General features: G+C 48.3%; 1 protein-coding gene across 1 annotated transcript in view; it reads left to right on the top strand.

Annotated features, from left to right (window-relative positions):
- Nucleotides 1-15,148, top strand: part of WTIP (WT1 interacting protein) — an 81,727-nt gene that overhangs the window by 47,718 nt on the left and 18,861 nt on the right. Inside the window, exon 3 of the mRNA XM_057374293.1 lies at nt 8,474-8,541. Within this exon, the coding sequence (XP_057230276.1) occupies nt 8,474-8,541 (68 nt within the window). The remainder of the gene's footprint in view (nt 1-8,473; nt 8,542-15,148) is intronic.

Here is a 15,148-nt window from a genome sequence, read left to right as displayed (position 1 = left end):
GTGCCCACTCCGTGCCCAGCAGAGGCAGCGTGGCGGGGGCTGCTCCGCCTGCAGAGGTCGCACTGGGCACTGCCCAACCTGGAGAGCAGCCCAGGAGGGAGATGGGAATTGTATTGTACAGGAGTGTGCTTTTGTGAGAGTCCGAGTAAGAGCTGGGCACCGGTAATTGGGAGGAAAAATAGTTCACTACCATCTGCCTGCCCAGGGCAGAGCGGTGAGAGGGAGAGTGAGAATGAAAGCTGACTTTGTAGCCACGGTTAATTTGCACTGAAAAGCTCCTTTTTGGTGTACAAATATGAATTAGTAGAGAGACTTAAACTAGAGAATTCTTTCCARTTATTAATTTGAAAATAATTTATTTTAAATTATAATTTAAAGTATCGTTTTAAACCGTTTGTTATGCTTTTTCTGCATCAGTATTTCTTGAAATTGAATCTCCTAATCTCTTTAAAGTGTTAATTCGTATCTTGCCGTGTCTGTCTACCTGATGATAATTTTTTATTAGAATTTGTTCACAGACTCTGAATACTTCTTCCTGAAAGAACCTATGTAAAGGGAGAAAACAATACACATCCTGTACTCCACCTTCATAGGCCTCCAACATGTGATGCCACCTTTTGTTTGCAAGAGTTTAAATTTCAAATAAAATCCCAGCATTCTTTTGAAAAAAAGGAAAGGGCCTCTCCCCTGCTTAGATTGTCAAATCCCAGACTAGCTCAGAATTGAATAGGCCAAGTCAGTGACCTCAGGCAGAAAGAATGTTGGTTATTTACGTAGGGCTTCTGCTATTTTAGCAGCAAACCTTTTCTTCTGAAAGGACAATGTATACTGTTTTGTGTTTATGGCCGAGTAAAAAGCTTGTACATTTGAGATTTGCATCGTAATAGCCTCGTAACTCAATATACAGCATCCTCAAAAATAGCAGTGCAAGGCTCTGTTTTGTTTTAGCCAGTGCAGGTCTTTTAGAGGCTTTTAAAAAGTTCTCTGAAAAACCGACCTTAAGATTCAGCTGCTTATATGTTTGCTTTTGTGGCTTTTTTTTTCCTTCCTTTCCCCAGAGTTTTGCTTTTTTCAGAAACTAAAATTACACGTGGTTACTTTAGGAGCTATCAGGTCAGTGCTCAAAATATTTTGATGCATCTCAAGCTAAGCTGTGCCTGCAGCTTGAGACCAGGAAAACGTGTGATTGTGTGTGTGTGCAATTCAGACACCGAGCATTTTTCCTGAAATAATGGGAGATCTTTACAGGCATTCTGGCCTTGTGGATGAGCCTGCAATTCCAAATGGTTTTTAAAGTGTGCCTTTCTCAATAGATCGTAACCATGAGGAGCTATTGTGTGAGTAAAGCACACATTTAGGATCCAATCCTGCATTCCTTAAAGTCAATGGGAGTCTGAGCGTGAAAGGAATGCAGGATTGGGTCCGGGAACAGGGGAGTAAAATTGTGTGCCAGATTGCTTTGAAAAGAAGAATACAGCACATCCACAGTAGCCACTTTTTAGTGTTTCAGATTTCAAACGGCTGGASTCTGTGAAAAGTGGCTTCTGCCAACATGCAGTATCTTCTATTCAAAGGAATTTGGCATTGATGTTTTTTTCTTCCCCTATCTTAAAACCCCTGAAAGCCCTAGAAATTCACCCCTTCTTTCACAAAGSCTGAGCATTATGAGGGGAGGGGGCCGTGGCGGTGGGGGATGGAAGTTTCTCCAAGCCCAGGGGCTGGGCTGGAGCTCTGTCCCCTCCTGGCACCCTGAGCGTGGTGGAAGCCCCATGGCGGGACCGGCACAGAGAGCTTGTGCCTTGTGGCTTTGTGTGAGTCCGCTGTAGGAGACCGGGGAGAAAAATTTAATTAACAGTTAGTCAGAGGCAAAGCAGCCKCGTTTTGCCCTGATGGCGGTGGGTGGAGTGGCAGAAACCCTGTGGAAAGAAAACCTCAGCGCAGAGAGGCAGTGTGAGGCARAGGGATGGGGAGCTGCAGGCCCGACTCACACATGAATGAGTAAAGGAGGAATGGTAACAAATAAAGTATTGGAAGGCTTTTGTTTTCTTTTGGCATATCTTCAATTCCTGGGCAGGCAAACCTTCTCTACTGCTTGAAAGGAAACAGCTCTCCTGGGTGAAATTCTGCCCCTGTTTTAACCAGAGATGACTGGGCACAGGAGGTAGCCAGGGGTGACTTGTTATTACTTAACGTGTTCAGTTATTTATTGTGTTTGTTAAACTTGGTGTTTCTCTTAAAGTTTCAGCTCCTGGACTCACCTGGTGACTTAAAATTTAGCTTTCACTGTTCACAAATAGTAGCCATGGAACCTAGGGTTTTGTGGAGAACTGGTTTAGATTCTGGAGGTTTCGCTTTCCTTTCAGCTCCTGAGCTCTGTGTGTCCCAGTTCCTCAGACATCAGGTGATGTCACGAGGTGTGAGGGACAGTCACTCTCTGATGGCAGCAGAAGCTGTGGCATGTGCCAGAAGCTGGTGGGCAGTGGTGCCCATCACGATGCTGCTGTGGGCTGGAACTTGGGGAGGTCCCTGGGCTGGAAAAGTATCTTTGGGAGTGTGGGCAGCCCCTGGATGCCACAGACCAGCTCAGAACCGGAGCAGCCCCAGACCAAGAGCCCAGGGTGTTTTGCAAAACAAAATGACCACTTTTGGCCTGGTAAAAGTTTCCATTTGATGGAGCAGTGATGGAGAGCGTGGAGGAGTGGGCAGTGGGCAGGCAGAAGCATTTGCTCAGTTCCAACCACCTTGTGTSTGGTTCCACTTGCAAAGGGCTTTGTGGCAATCCATGGGATTTCCCTGCACTGTTCTGGGAGCTGGGGAGTGTTTGAGCACGTGCTGTTGTGTGTGTGTTCACATGTGGCTGCGCTCAGAGGGCTTTGGGATGCTCACGGTGCTGGATGGGACAAGCGCTGGTGCTGCTGYCACTGCAGAGATGGCCTCCGGAGCACTTAACAAGCAATTAGGTCCTTGTGCAATATTGCTAACTAAAACAGGCACAGTTCTTTGGTCAGCCAGGCATGAAGAGCTCGGGCTGCCACATTCAGGAAGCTGAGCAAGTCATGGACCAGAGCTTGCAGAGCASAGAGATTCTCCCTCAGAGTCCTGATCAGCCTCAGTTCATTCAATAAGGAGGAGGAAGAATCTGAATGAGAGAAGCAGTGGGAGATTTTCTTTTTCYTCCAGCCTGTCTTGCTGCTGTGAGACCAGTCAGGAGCTCCTGGGTGCCGTTTTTCCAGSAGGARCAGGACACAGCCATGCTGKGAGCTCAGGGCAGGGACAGCCACCCTGCCTGGCTCTGCATCTACCATGCCTTGTTCAGTGTCTGCACCTCCTCTGTGCTGCACAGCTGGTCCCAAGCCAGCAGGAATGGCAGCAACTGGAGCGATCTTCCACGGTGTTAACTCGAGCTGTTTAGACTGTTAATGAATTTCTTATCTTCAGCAGTGATAACTGCAACTGAACCCTTGGATTGCACTCCCTAGGGAAGGGTTTAATTTTATTGAAGATCCTTGTTCCACATAGTTGTGACACTAGAAATAACAGGACATTATTGGTCATTTTACCCTCTGTCCCCTCTAACACTCAAACTCTCCCTCATGAAGTCAGAAGAGGCACATCTCTGTTGAGAACACCGCAAGAGGGATCCTAGTGCTGAGGAGGTGCTCTGCTGTGGGTTTTTCAGCATGCTGCTGTCTCTGGGATGCACCAGGCGTTATCTGGAAGGTAGGGCTGGGGYTGCAGCATTCCCATGATGTCAGAGKGGAGCTGGTTGTGTTTGAGTAGCGTCAGACACGGAGACAATGCAGGCTTCTCACATGAACTTGCTTACTCTACAGTACTACTAAATCATGATTACCAAAGGGTTGCGTGGTTTTAATCATCAAAGTACTTCAAATATTATAATAATGCTTGGCACTTTCCAACTTCAAAGCATGCTGCAAACAGTAATTAGCTCTCATAACCCTGCTGTGACAGTGAGACATTCCTATCTCCTGTCTTACAGCGGCCAGGGGGATGTCAGCCCCTGATCCGGYTGCACCCATCCTGTGTGAGACAGGAGACCTTCCACTGAAGCTGTGATTGATAAACTCACCTCCCCACAGGCAAATGCTCATGGCCAGCAGCGGCAGGGAGGGCTTGGAAGGTGYTTTCCAGGCTGGAGGGGAGGGGGCAGGACACTTGCAGTGTTCTCTTGGACCGTCTCCTCAGGGCAGTAAAACCTGGGCTGATTCACATTTTGTTCTGTGGGGGTCCRGAGCAGCATTTCAAGCAGCATTGGAACAGTTTTACTCCATCTTGGCTTCCTGTCTGGTGTACATTCACCACCTAGCAAAGGGTTGGGGTGACTGGGGACAACACTTGTGGTAGCCCGTGTCAACTGCAGGTCATTTTTCCCTTTGCAATGTGAGTCTTTGAGTTGAACCCTTGGATAAAGCAAAAGCTCTCCCATTCCTTCCTTTTAGTTTTGCAACATGTAGGAGATAAAAATGGTGCAGGAAGTAACTGGAAGACACATTTAAATACCAGAGACTTATAAACTGGTTAAATGTCCAAACCAGTGTTAAAAACCTAGAGATGATTCTGCTTCTTACTTTTTTTAAGAGTTCCAAAAAACTGGGTTAWTTTGGATGTTTGTCATGCTGGTTGCAACCACCAGTTGTGATCATTCCTTGGGATAGTAGTTTCTAGCTTTTGTTTGACTATCTGCTCGATGATCTCCCGATTCTCTGCCCTTTTTGCTGGAGCTCGGTCCGTGCCTTTCCCCCGGCGGTGGAGCTCCCTCACCCCGCTGCTGGCCGCACTCCGGGCAGGGGCGTCAGGCACGAATGGAAGCTCCGTGTTGGTCGCTGGAAGCACATTGGCTTTGTTTCTATAGGAGAACAGGACAGCAGAGCCCTCAGGGGTTCCAGAAGGGGCTTCTCCCCAGAGCTGCCGGCGGTGTCAGGAGCACACGGGGGTGGCTCTCCCGGCCGCTCCCCCTGCGCTGTCCCTGTGCTGTCCCTGCGCTGTCCCTGTGCTGTCCCTGCGCTGTCCCGGCTCCTCTGCCGCCTGTCAAGCGAAGCCTCTTCCCCTTCCCCGCTGCTCCTGTTGCTGCTGGAACTGGTCTGACAGGGCGGGCGTGCCGAGGTGGGGATCCAGCAGGAGGAGGAGCCAAGGGCAGTGTTTGTGAAAGCCCRCACTCCTCAACTCTGCGCTAGGCTGCTCATTATTATTGTAATGAGCCGTCAGCAAGTTGGATCAAGTTTTGTCAGRAACTCTTGACTTTTTTGTTTCAATATTATGAAAGCAAATAGTAAGCAGGCTTGGCTAGACTCARCCATTCCAAGGAAAGCCAAGCAGCAGGGCCTGTGTGCCAGTGGGCAGGAGGTGTTACCTTCCCAGGCTGGCCAGGTGCTTGACTCAGCTGCCTAAAGGAACATCACGGGCATTTAAATGTGTCATTTCTGYCTAATTGACAGTAACAGGTTACAGCTACACAAAACAGGCTGGTGCTGTGCAGATCCCTGAGTCACTCCTGGACCTCTAGAGATGATCTGGTCCAGTACCTGGACTCGGGGCAGGTGTCCCAACATCCAGGGGCTGCACCCACCCTGCTGCATGGCTGCCCTGGGGCTGGGGCATCAGTGCTGCCTCTCCTCTGATTCCCGTCTCCCTGGCCACAGTTGGCAGCACTTGGCTTTTGATTGCAGTTTGCACATGATGCCCAGGCACWCAGAGGATGGTGTTTGACCAAGTTCAGGGCTGTCATGCAATAAACCCTGGAGGGCAGYGCTGTATAATATACACTTTGCCTTCATTTTTCAAATACAGGATATAGAAGCCAATATAGGCATCCATGGCTGTTTGAGTGATAACTTGCTGTTTCTTGTTTATGAGATGATTATTGGACGGTCCCTGAATTAAATTCTTCTATGGTAAAAGGCCTGTCAATCTTATTAATCATTACTAATAATAGTCATTATCATGTGAGYGAGCTGCTTGCCTGCTTTATGAGTTTAGGCAAGTCAGTTCCCTAATAGATGTCTTGTTTTTCTCAGCTGGAAAATGGGGGGAATGGTGTTTTCCCTGAGTTTTGGAAGGCAGTGTGCTGGGAGGGCGATGTCGTGCAGAGATGGCAGGTGTAGGGTGGGGAGAGCAGCTCTCACTGCAGGGCAGGTGAAGGTTCGTGGGGCTGGAGCAGGGGTCCCACCAGTGCAGGGCTCACAGTGGGGCTGGGCACRGGGCAGAGCTGCCAGATGCACCTGGTGCCTGCTGTGTCCCAGAGCCACCCCAAAACATTRGCTCTGCCTGCTCTGCCTTAGTTCAGAGCATTCCCACTGCACCCCAGGTCCAGAGAGCGCTCACCCTGCTGGCTTCTGCCAGTGATGCTGTGCTGAGGGAAGAACCAGAGTGAGATTTGTGCCCTTCCTACCAACCTCAGCACTGGCAGGCTGGGGCATAGAGTGGGATGTGGGGTCCTCCTGCACCTTCTGCAGTGCCTCCCTGCTTCGGAGTGTTGCTGTCCTGCAAAGATCCTTCAGCCACTGGCTTTGGAATTTGTCCCCAGTTTGTCCCTGCTGTTCCTTTCCATGGTGGGTGGGTGCTGAGGTGATGGCCAGCGCTCCTGAAACAAACGCCCAGCTCCACCGCTGAGCATCGGCACATCCAGGGCAGGTCCCTGCTCYGGGGCAGCCCCTTCACGTCTGCCAGCTGAGGAGAAATTGTGTGCCAAGGCCGGATCTGACAGACAACGTGTGCTTTACAGAGCCACTCTGGCCTCTTCCCCTTCCCTCCTTTTGCTCCCTCCCTTCCTTCCTTTGCCTTTCACTGGAGAGGTTTAAAACCAGCTTGGCTGAGCAGGAGGGAAGGTCTGGATGTGGTTGCTCCTGCCCCAGCTGGGAGAGGCCCCACGGTCCCAGGCTGTGCCTTGCTCAGGAGATGGCCCAGCTTCACCTAAGCCTCTCAGAGAGGATGAGCACGTTGCCCACGTCACMGGGGTCCTGGTCCCCACCAGAGCTACCAGGCAGCTGGAAAGACAAACAAGAGCTGACTCCACCTACCAGCAGTATGGAGACAGCAGCCCRTGAGATCGACAGCCCAAGAATGTGCACACAAAAGAAGCATTTCTCTCAGCCACGACAGTAAAACCACCAGACAACCGCATGCAGCATGTGATTTCCCAAAAGCATCAGCCCAGATCCCAGCTCCTTTGTGCCACACTCTGTTTCCCAGGATCAGATCACAGTGGCAACACGTAAAAGGCGCTTTCAAGCACGGAAAATTAATTATATTTTCCTCAATATTGTTTATGGAAGCAGTGGAGAGCGCTCCTGCCCTCTGTGCTGGCCAGCTGGCTCAGCTCGCCGGCCCTCGGTGTCAAACTCTCCCCAGAGATCCATGTGTTCATGGTGGAGCTGGGGGAGAAATCCAGGCTGAGTCCATGGAGTGAAGCTCTGGAAGTGACCAGGGATCCGGTGGCCTGTGCATGTGGAGCCTCTTGCCATTTCCCTGCCCTGTGTCGCTGCTGGCACAGCTCAAGGTGGCCCCTGTCCCTCTGGGGCTGCAGAGAGCTGCTGGGAGCTGCCACATGCCAGGGAGCTGTGGCCAGTGTGGTCCTGTGGCAGAGAGGGAATGAGCTCAGTTGGGATGAGTGTGGCTCCCTCCTCCCTCTTGGGTGTCACACTGGTGAGGCAGTGTTGCTTTCAGCAGTACGGTTCTGGTGTAAGACAGCTCTGATCTGCTATAGCTACAAACTGATGGGGCCTGGTGGTTCTTAACCTGGATTGAATCCTTTCTGTGGGGACTCTCAGGAGTCTGCTCTGCATTTCTTCACTACAAAGTGAGCCATCAGTTCATGACTGTCACACGCCACGCTTTCAGTCTGTCAGTTGAGTTCTTTCAGACTGCCAGTCGAGTTCCACTTGGGCTAATGAAATGGCAAATGTCAAAACTTGAATACCAAATCTCTTGTTTTCAATGTGATTTTCCTGCTCTTCCCTCTGCCATGTGTGCCTGGTACTGCTTTAGTGGTGCAGGGAGCTGCTGTGGCATTGATTATTGATGTTTTTGAGGGTGGCARGAGCATCCATGTGTGGTATCCCTTGTGTAGTCCTTGGGAGACAAATGCTGTTGCTGTTGATCACAATAGCTGTGAGCCTGCTGGGATTTTACCTGCCAAGAAAATTGTCTCAATTTGCAAAGGAGCCTTTTCACCCAAATAATTTCCGAGTTTAGATTTCASGTTTTTCAGGAACTGGTATCAGCTGGGTTCCATAACCCACACTTGGAGGTCACACTTAGTTGTATTTAAGGCAAGGTTTGGTACCTGTTTTGGTAAGGATRGAGCCAAGAGCCTGACCCTCTGCCCTGCCTCTGCATGGGTCGTCCAGGGAAGAGAGGGACCAGGAACAGACCCCACAGCCAGGTACAGGGCGTGTCCTGAACGACCGGGTCTGGGGATGGAGAACAAAATTCTGATGATCCCGTCTTTTAACAGGGAGAAGACTRCGAGGAAAAGCATTTTACAATGTCAATGGCAAGGTGTACTGTGAAGAAGACTTCCTAGTAAGTAAGATTTCTGGCATTTTTAAAATTATTTCTGAAGCAAATCATTCTTTTGTATTGGCCTGTTTGCTTTGAGAGCCAGTTTGATGGTGCAGGGCCTCGTGCCAGTGCTGGAATTGGGGAAGCGTTTACCACGGGCTCCACAAGAGCACGATCAGCCCTTGGTTTGAAGTGGTGGCTGTAAAACCGAGCACAAAACTGTCCATAAGCCATCTCAAAGTGTAAATTATGAGGATAAACACCGGAGCTGCCCAAGCCTGGGACTTGAACTGCAGCCACGGAGGCTGGGCTGCCAAGGCTGAGCTCGGAGTCGAACATCTGGGGAATAGGGATCATAACCGGAGGGAGATGTTTGTGCACAAAGTTGCTTTGTTGGAGCTGCTTTAATCACTGCGCTGCTCACGGGGCTGCAGGGCTCACTTGTGATTAGCTGGGAACTGYTGGCCATGGAGGGGCAACTCAGGTTCTCTCCCTGCTCACAGAGCTTTTGTAAATGCTTTAACAGCGACTAAGTCRGGAAAAGAAAAATGAAGCCTGTTGCTGAGCCATGCTGTTCCAAAAATAAAATATTTGTGCAATTAAGGGTGAGGATTGTGCAGYGCACAGCAAATGATTCGATAAGTGCAGACCATTTAGAATTAAGATGAAGAGGATGGCATGGCTGGGAATTGCAATTAGAGAGCAATGATACATTTTTAGCTTAGAGGGAGATTAATTGGACAGTCAGTATGTTGAATTTATGCCACCTTATTTATTGAAATACCATTAATTTAGAAACTTGGGTCTTYCAGTGCAACTTTCCTTTTCTAATGACTATATAATCACGCTTTTTGCAAAGGAATTATTCAAAGTATATCCCACAACAAAATTGTTACGGGCAGTTCAAAGTGCACCAGTGCATTTCTCATCAATGTAATCCATAAAATTATGGAAATTCTTAAAATGTAAACCATATTTGCCTTCATGTGTTACACTTTTACCCTTCATGTGTTACATCTTTACTGTAAGCTGGAGCCTGTTGGAAAAAAAAACAACATGTATTTTGTGCAGAAAATAAGTTTCTTGCTATAATTGACATTTGTTAGTGTTTTGCTTTCATTCTGTAGAGAAAATTACATTTTCTCGCTTGGTTTTTCAGCTCTTTCTTTCTGTGTTTCTGCAGAAGCACAGGGAGGGGGAGAGGAGGTGGAGTGTGAGAGGGAGGGGCCCAAACCTTTGAGATTTTGCATTTGAACTGTGTTGGAATGTACCTTCCTCATGATCAAAACCTTTCATCCAGACTTAATGACATGATTGTTATTATTAGCTTGTAATTTCAGCCTAAACACGAGAATTTTAAATCTAAAAATCTTAATCTTTCGGAGAACATTCAGTTTTCTTGGGGTGGAGGGGAAAACTCTTTAGCTCAGGCATGTTCTGTAGTGTGTTTCTGAAGGGAGATACTTGCAGAGATTCTCCCAGGAAAACTGCAATTAAAAAAAMCTGATAGGAATAAACTTTGTGCAAGTTAAGGAACTGTTGGGACATTGATGAGATTTAAAAGCCCAAACTTCCCACAGGTGTGTTTTAGCAGATACCYAGTAGCACAGAGGGATGGGGGAGGAGCAGACCAGGGGACACTGTGTAAGGCAGCAAGAAACCAAATTCTGACATTGTCCCTCCTTGGAGCAATCTTGCTGCTTCTCAAAAAGTGACTGCATCTTCTCTCACCTCCCCTGAGCCAATGTCACAGCAAGAATCCTAGGAATTATATTGTTTCACTATTGAAATCAAACAACCTTACCTATTTTAGAGTTCTGTGAACAGGGAAAGCTCAAAGCTTTTCTCAAAGTTGAAAGCAAAAAGGCTGCAAAGTAGCCATTAAAATGGAAATTATTTTAACTGCTCTTCCTCTTGAACACTTGGAAACTCCAATCCTCTCTAAGAAGAGGCTTTTTTAGTCCAAAGCAGAAAACCAAATGCTTTTTCTGTATGACTGAGAATTTCAGTCTCTACCATGACTCCAATCCTTCAGTGCAGCTTCTGACAGTGCAACAGGATTCCCTGCTGACACTATGGCAGTGCAGGGTTAGGGTAGTTAAGGCAGGTGGATAAGAAAAAGATTATTTCAATTTGGGAATGTAAACAGAGAGTCTAACTACATTATAATTGTATTTCTGCTGAGAAAATGCTGCCTGCTGTGGATGTCCTTCCTCTTTCTTGGCTTTGTTTGTSTGGGAATTGATCAGGAGATTTAGATGCTCCTGTTGGTTTGGGAACAGGGTTCCAGCTCTGTGGATTTGCAGCCCCACAGCCTGTGACCAGGTTATTCCAAAGTTAGCAGGGATTAGAAGCAGAGCAGTTTCAGGTAATGTGGGCAGGCGGTGCAGGGCTGTCCCTGGGGGCACTGGGGACACSCAGGTGGGAACAGGCTGTGTGTACCTGCTGGGTTTGCCACCCTTCCCGGGACAGAGCCAGGGGTCYGTGTTCCCTCACTCTCAGCCCCAGCAGGCAGCAGTGCCCTGTAGGAGCCCCTCGTGTGCCCCCCCAGCAGGAGACACCCCGAGGGGAAGCAGCAGGGCTCTAAATGGGGACAGGGCTCTCCTCCAGGTGCCCCCATCCCCTTCCTAGGGAGGGCTGTGATTCCTGCTGAGCTCTGTCCTCCCCCGCTGCTGCCTCTGTTCATCCCATCCATTTGCTGCTGGTGCTTCTTCCCTGTCATCCCTGGAGTCACCCTGGACATGTCCTGCAGGTCAGTCCAGGCATCACACAGCAGTTTGGGGCTGCAGCAAGTACCACATGAACAACAATGGTCAAAAAGGCTGAGACAGCTCTTGATGTGAAGGAATGCAGAAAATATTAGTGAAGAATGGATATTATTTATGGGTTTCTTCTTATTGTAGCTGCTAGAAATATTTAACATCCTATAGATGTCAGTGTTTTATTTCCTCTGCAGCAGAGCAGTGTGCTCTACTGTTCCTCTGTGCCAGAGCAGCTCCTGCTGGAGCACTCTCCAGAGCTGCAGTCGATGGATCAGGCTGGATACCTGGTTCTTCAGCTACCACTCACTACAAATCAGCTCTTCCTCTCAATCAAAGGTAGTGTGTGGAATTCACTGCAGTGTCATGTATGGTCCTTGAAGCCAACACCTCGAGAAAACCCATATTCTGATCCTTTCAGATGTGTGGCTCTTGTAAGAGCCCTCCTTGGCTGAAGCATCCCCCTCGAGGCTCAGCCAGGGCTGGTGCCAGCTGCTCCAGGGCTTCTCTTCCATGGGCACTCTGGCTCTCAGTTCCTGTGCACCTTCACAGAGCACAGTTGTCACTTCAGGCATGGCAAGTGTCTGAGAGCTGTGGCTGCCAAGTGCTTCCGAAAAATCAGTTGGTAAAAGTTTGTCWTGAGGACTTGCATCAAACATTCCAGATCTGCCCCTTTCTTGGGAAAGTGCTTTTGATTTTGGACACAGGTCAGGAGTGAGCTGGTGGTGGTGCCCTGGTGAGAGCTGGGAGGCTGCCCCTGCCAGAGCCACAGGGTGTAATCTTCTGCCCCACGTTTGCTCTTCCTGAGGACACAGATCGCAGTCTCTGCACCAGTGCCTGACTGTGCTCATTCCTTGCAGGGAAGAAGCGCTGGAAGATTTTAGCCCTGTTTTTGGAGCTGTGGATGGGCAAGGGATGGCATGGTGCTGCTTCCTGTGGGGCTGAGCCTGGGGATCCCCTGCACCTGGGGGATGTGGAACACCTCTGCCTTCCTGGGCCATTTGTGTCACCTCCTGCTTCCAGCCCTGATTAGCTGCMCCTTCTCTCAGTGCTTAAACCCAAGCCATATTGGCTAATTGTAGTGAATAAATCAGATCTTAAAAGATAAATCCACAGATCATTCCGCTTCTGCTAAAGCATGGCACAGACATTGCCTAATCTGTGCCATTTCCAGTAGGATTCTGCATGTGTGAGGTGCAAAAAGAACAAAAACAACCCCCCTGACTTCACAWTACTTTGCTTTAGCTCTAGGGAAGATCCAGTCACTCCTTTAAATGCYGCCTTAAGGTAACAAGTCCAGCAATACCCAAGTCTTGCCCCAGCCYTGTTAGGAGAGTTATTTCTTGAAAGGAAATAAAACAAATGACAGTTTAATCCTTTCCTGAAAGCTCTTCTGACACAGATGGCTAACTAGCCATAACAGAGACACTGTTTCTGGTGAAGTGAACAAAAAATAAATGCCTTACTGTATAATAAATAATCCCAGTCAGATGTTCGTGCTTCATTTTGTTGATAAATTGCTGCATAATCATGGGTGAAGGAAAAATAGCTCAATAATTTTGTCTTTCCTTTTCAATGCTTAAATATAATGTAAAGATTTTTTTTAATGCTCTTTTGCTTGGCAGAAAACACTTTAAAAATGTCACCAAAGCAGCCTGAATCTTAGATCTATTATCTCTTTTCTTTTTTTCCTCTTTTTTATAGGCTTTTCCTTTTTCTCTTGAGGTAATGAGCATTATTGAGTGGGGGTCCAGTAGAGGTTAAGAAATGAGAGAATTTCCCTCGAGGGTGGAGATGAGAGGGAAAATGAACCTCGTGACAGATGTTAATTGCATTGCTTAATGCACTACTGGAAGACGCTCAGATGCTCTGGAAATAACCTATTACAGACACTACAAGCTGCAGTGCATAGCATYAAGATCATCTGAAACTTCCTCTTTTAAGATTTTCTCTTTCACTGTCTTAAGACTTTGCCAGATTTAATCATTTAGGCTGAAGTTCTTCCCTCCAGGTTTTTGCCTCTGGCTGGCTTTGCTGTCATTGCTTGCTGAAAGTCTCATCAGGAGCTGTTCATCCATTTCAGTGAGTAAGGCTGGTGGAACTCTGCCCATGAATCCTCGAAGTGAAAGGCTCTTACAGCTCCATTTGGTGCATGGCAGCCATGAAGAGGTGCTGCTTTGCAGACTTGTGGAAGCCTTTGGTTGTCCCTGGCCTGCCCAGGAAGGTGCCCAGCGCCTCTGGGRGCACACAGCCCCAGCAGAGCTATTCCCTGCAGCCTGTGTGTCTCCAGCCTTTCTGCTCCTCTCCATCCAGACTGGTGGGGTTCTAGGTCCCTTTCTCCCTTAAGCAGCCTCTGGCCCCCACCCAGGACACTTTTCCTTGCTAGTCACTGCAATGCAAAAGTGGCAGAGGACAATACAAGGCCTTGTCATATATCCACAGGCTGAACCTCACACTGATTTCAGAAACACAAATGTATCAGGGTGTGCAAGGCTGGTRGGCAGGTGGGACATGGAAGTGCTCAGTCTTTCATGGGGAGAGGGACAGGATGTCAGCTGAGGAGTTAGCTGAGTGATGGGCAGAGTGGAGCTTGCACCTTCAACCCCTGTAGCACCAGGCACAGCAGGACCCTTACCCCAGCCAGGGCCCCTGGGCATGGCTGCAATGTMAATATTAATACTAATGAGGCTTTTCTTCTCAGTTTGTGCACATGCTGCTTTCCAAGCCTGGCAGTGTGGGAAATAGCCTGTCCCACTTGCCGGGGCTCTCAGAAGATAGTTTTTATTTAGTGTAATGGAAGCTGGTGTCAGCTGGAGTCAGAGGTTTGATTTTCCATCTCAGCGACTATAAATGTTGTAAGCCCCCCTTGGGAGGGAGCCCTGGGACTGGTGTGTTAGTCAGAGAGCCTGTTCCTGCTAAGTGAGACTCTTGGAGAAAAAAATAGACCCAGTTGAAAAGGTGAATGATTGAAGTTGCAGCCTATGTCCATTTGATATCTAATGGGAATCACAGAGCAAATGGAGCTCCAGATAACTGGGAGGATGTTGTATTTAGGAGACTTGCTATTAAAAGCTATCCTCCAGTCAGAGAACAGACAGACATGGGTGTTTATGGATAGATTTAACAGAACAATGGAATCACAGCTTGGAAGGGGATTTGCTGCAATATTCCTGATGTACAGAAGCATAGGGAGGTCTGAGTGTTTTCAAGGTGCAGATGGCTCCAGGTGGGGACAGGAGGTGCTTCCAGGTTCCAAAGGCATCATGAATGCCAGGCATTGCTGTGCCCCCAGATGCTGTCACTGAAAGCAAAGACAGTTCATAGCATGTTCTTGATTGGGGCACGAGGGACTGCAGTCATGTTGCTGCTTGTGTATGTCTTGCTCCTGCCTCTCCCTGCCAAAAAATTTGAATATTTTCCTTCTTTTGTTTTCCCTAAGTTTGTAGTATGYCAGTGGTCCTGGTTTTCTTTTATAAATGAATTTGACAGTAATGATGATTAATTATGTATTCTGAATTGAAATGTTGGGTCAAACCTACAGATGGACTTAAAATTCAAGTTTCATACTATTCCTAGATAGTCAAATATTGATCAGCCTCTGCACTTTGGACTTGAATGTGAATCAGCATGAGGAGTGTAWAGAGCTGACAGTTTGGGTTCACCCCTCCTTGCAACACATTCCAGAGTGCTGTATCCTGCATCAAGAAGTTACAGGTCCACTGAAGCTGGTGACACAAACCCCATGGCCTTCAGKGGGGTGTCTGGGTTTTCTCTCAGGGATTCATCCCAGAGGAGGAAGTTTCAAAGTTGGGGCCCATAAACAATAGGAGAAGCCGAGGTGAAGGCTGCGAGCCCGGCGTGCAGGACAC

Source organism: Malurus melanocephalus, unplaced genomic scaffold, assembly GCF_030028575.1.
Source record: "Malurus melanocephalus ecotype Western Australia unplaced genomic scaffold, MMel_1.1 scaffold_221, whole genome shotgun sequence".
NCBI lineage: Eukaryota > Metazoa > Chordata > Aves > Passeriformes > Maluridae > Malurus > Malurus melanocephalus.
Note: the sequence above shows the minus strand (reverse complement) of the source record. Positions and strands in the feature narration are given on the sequence as shown.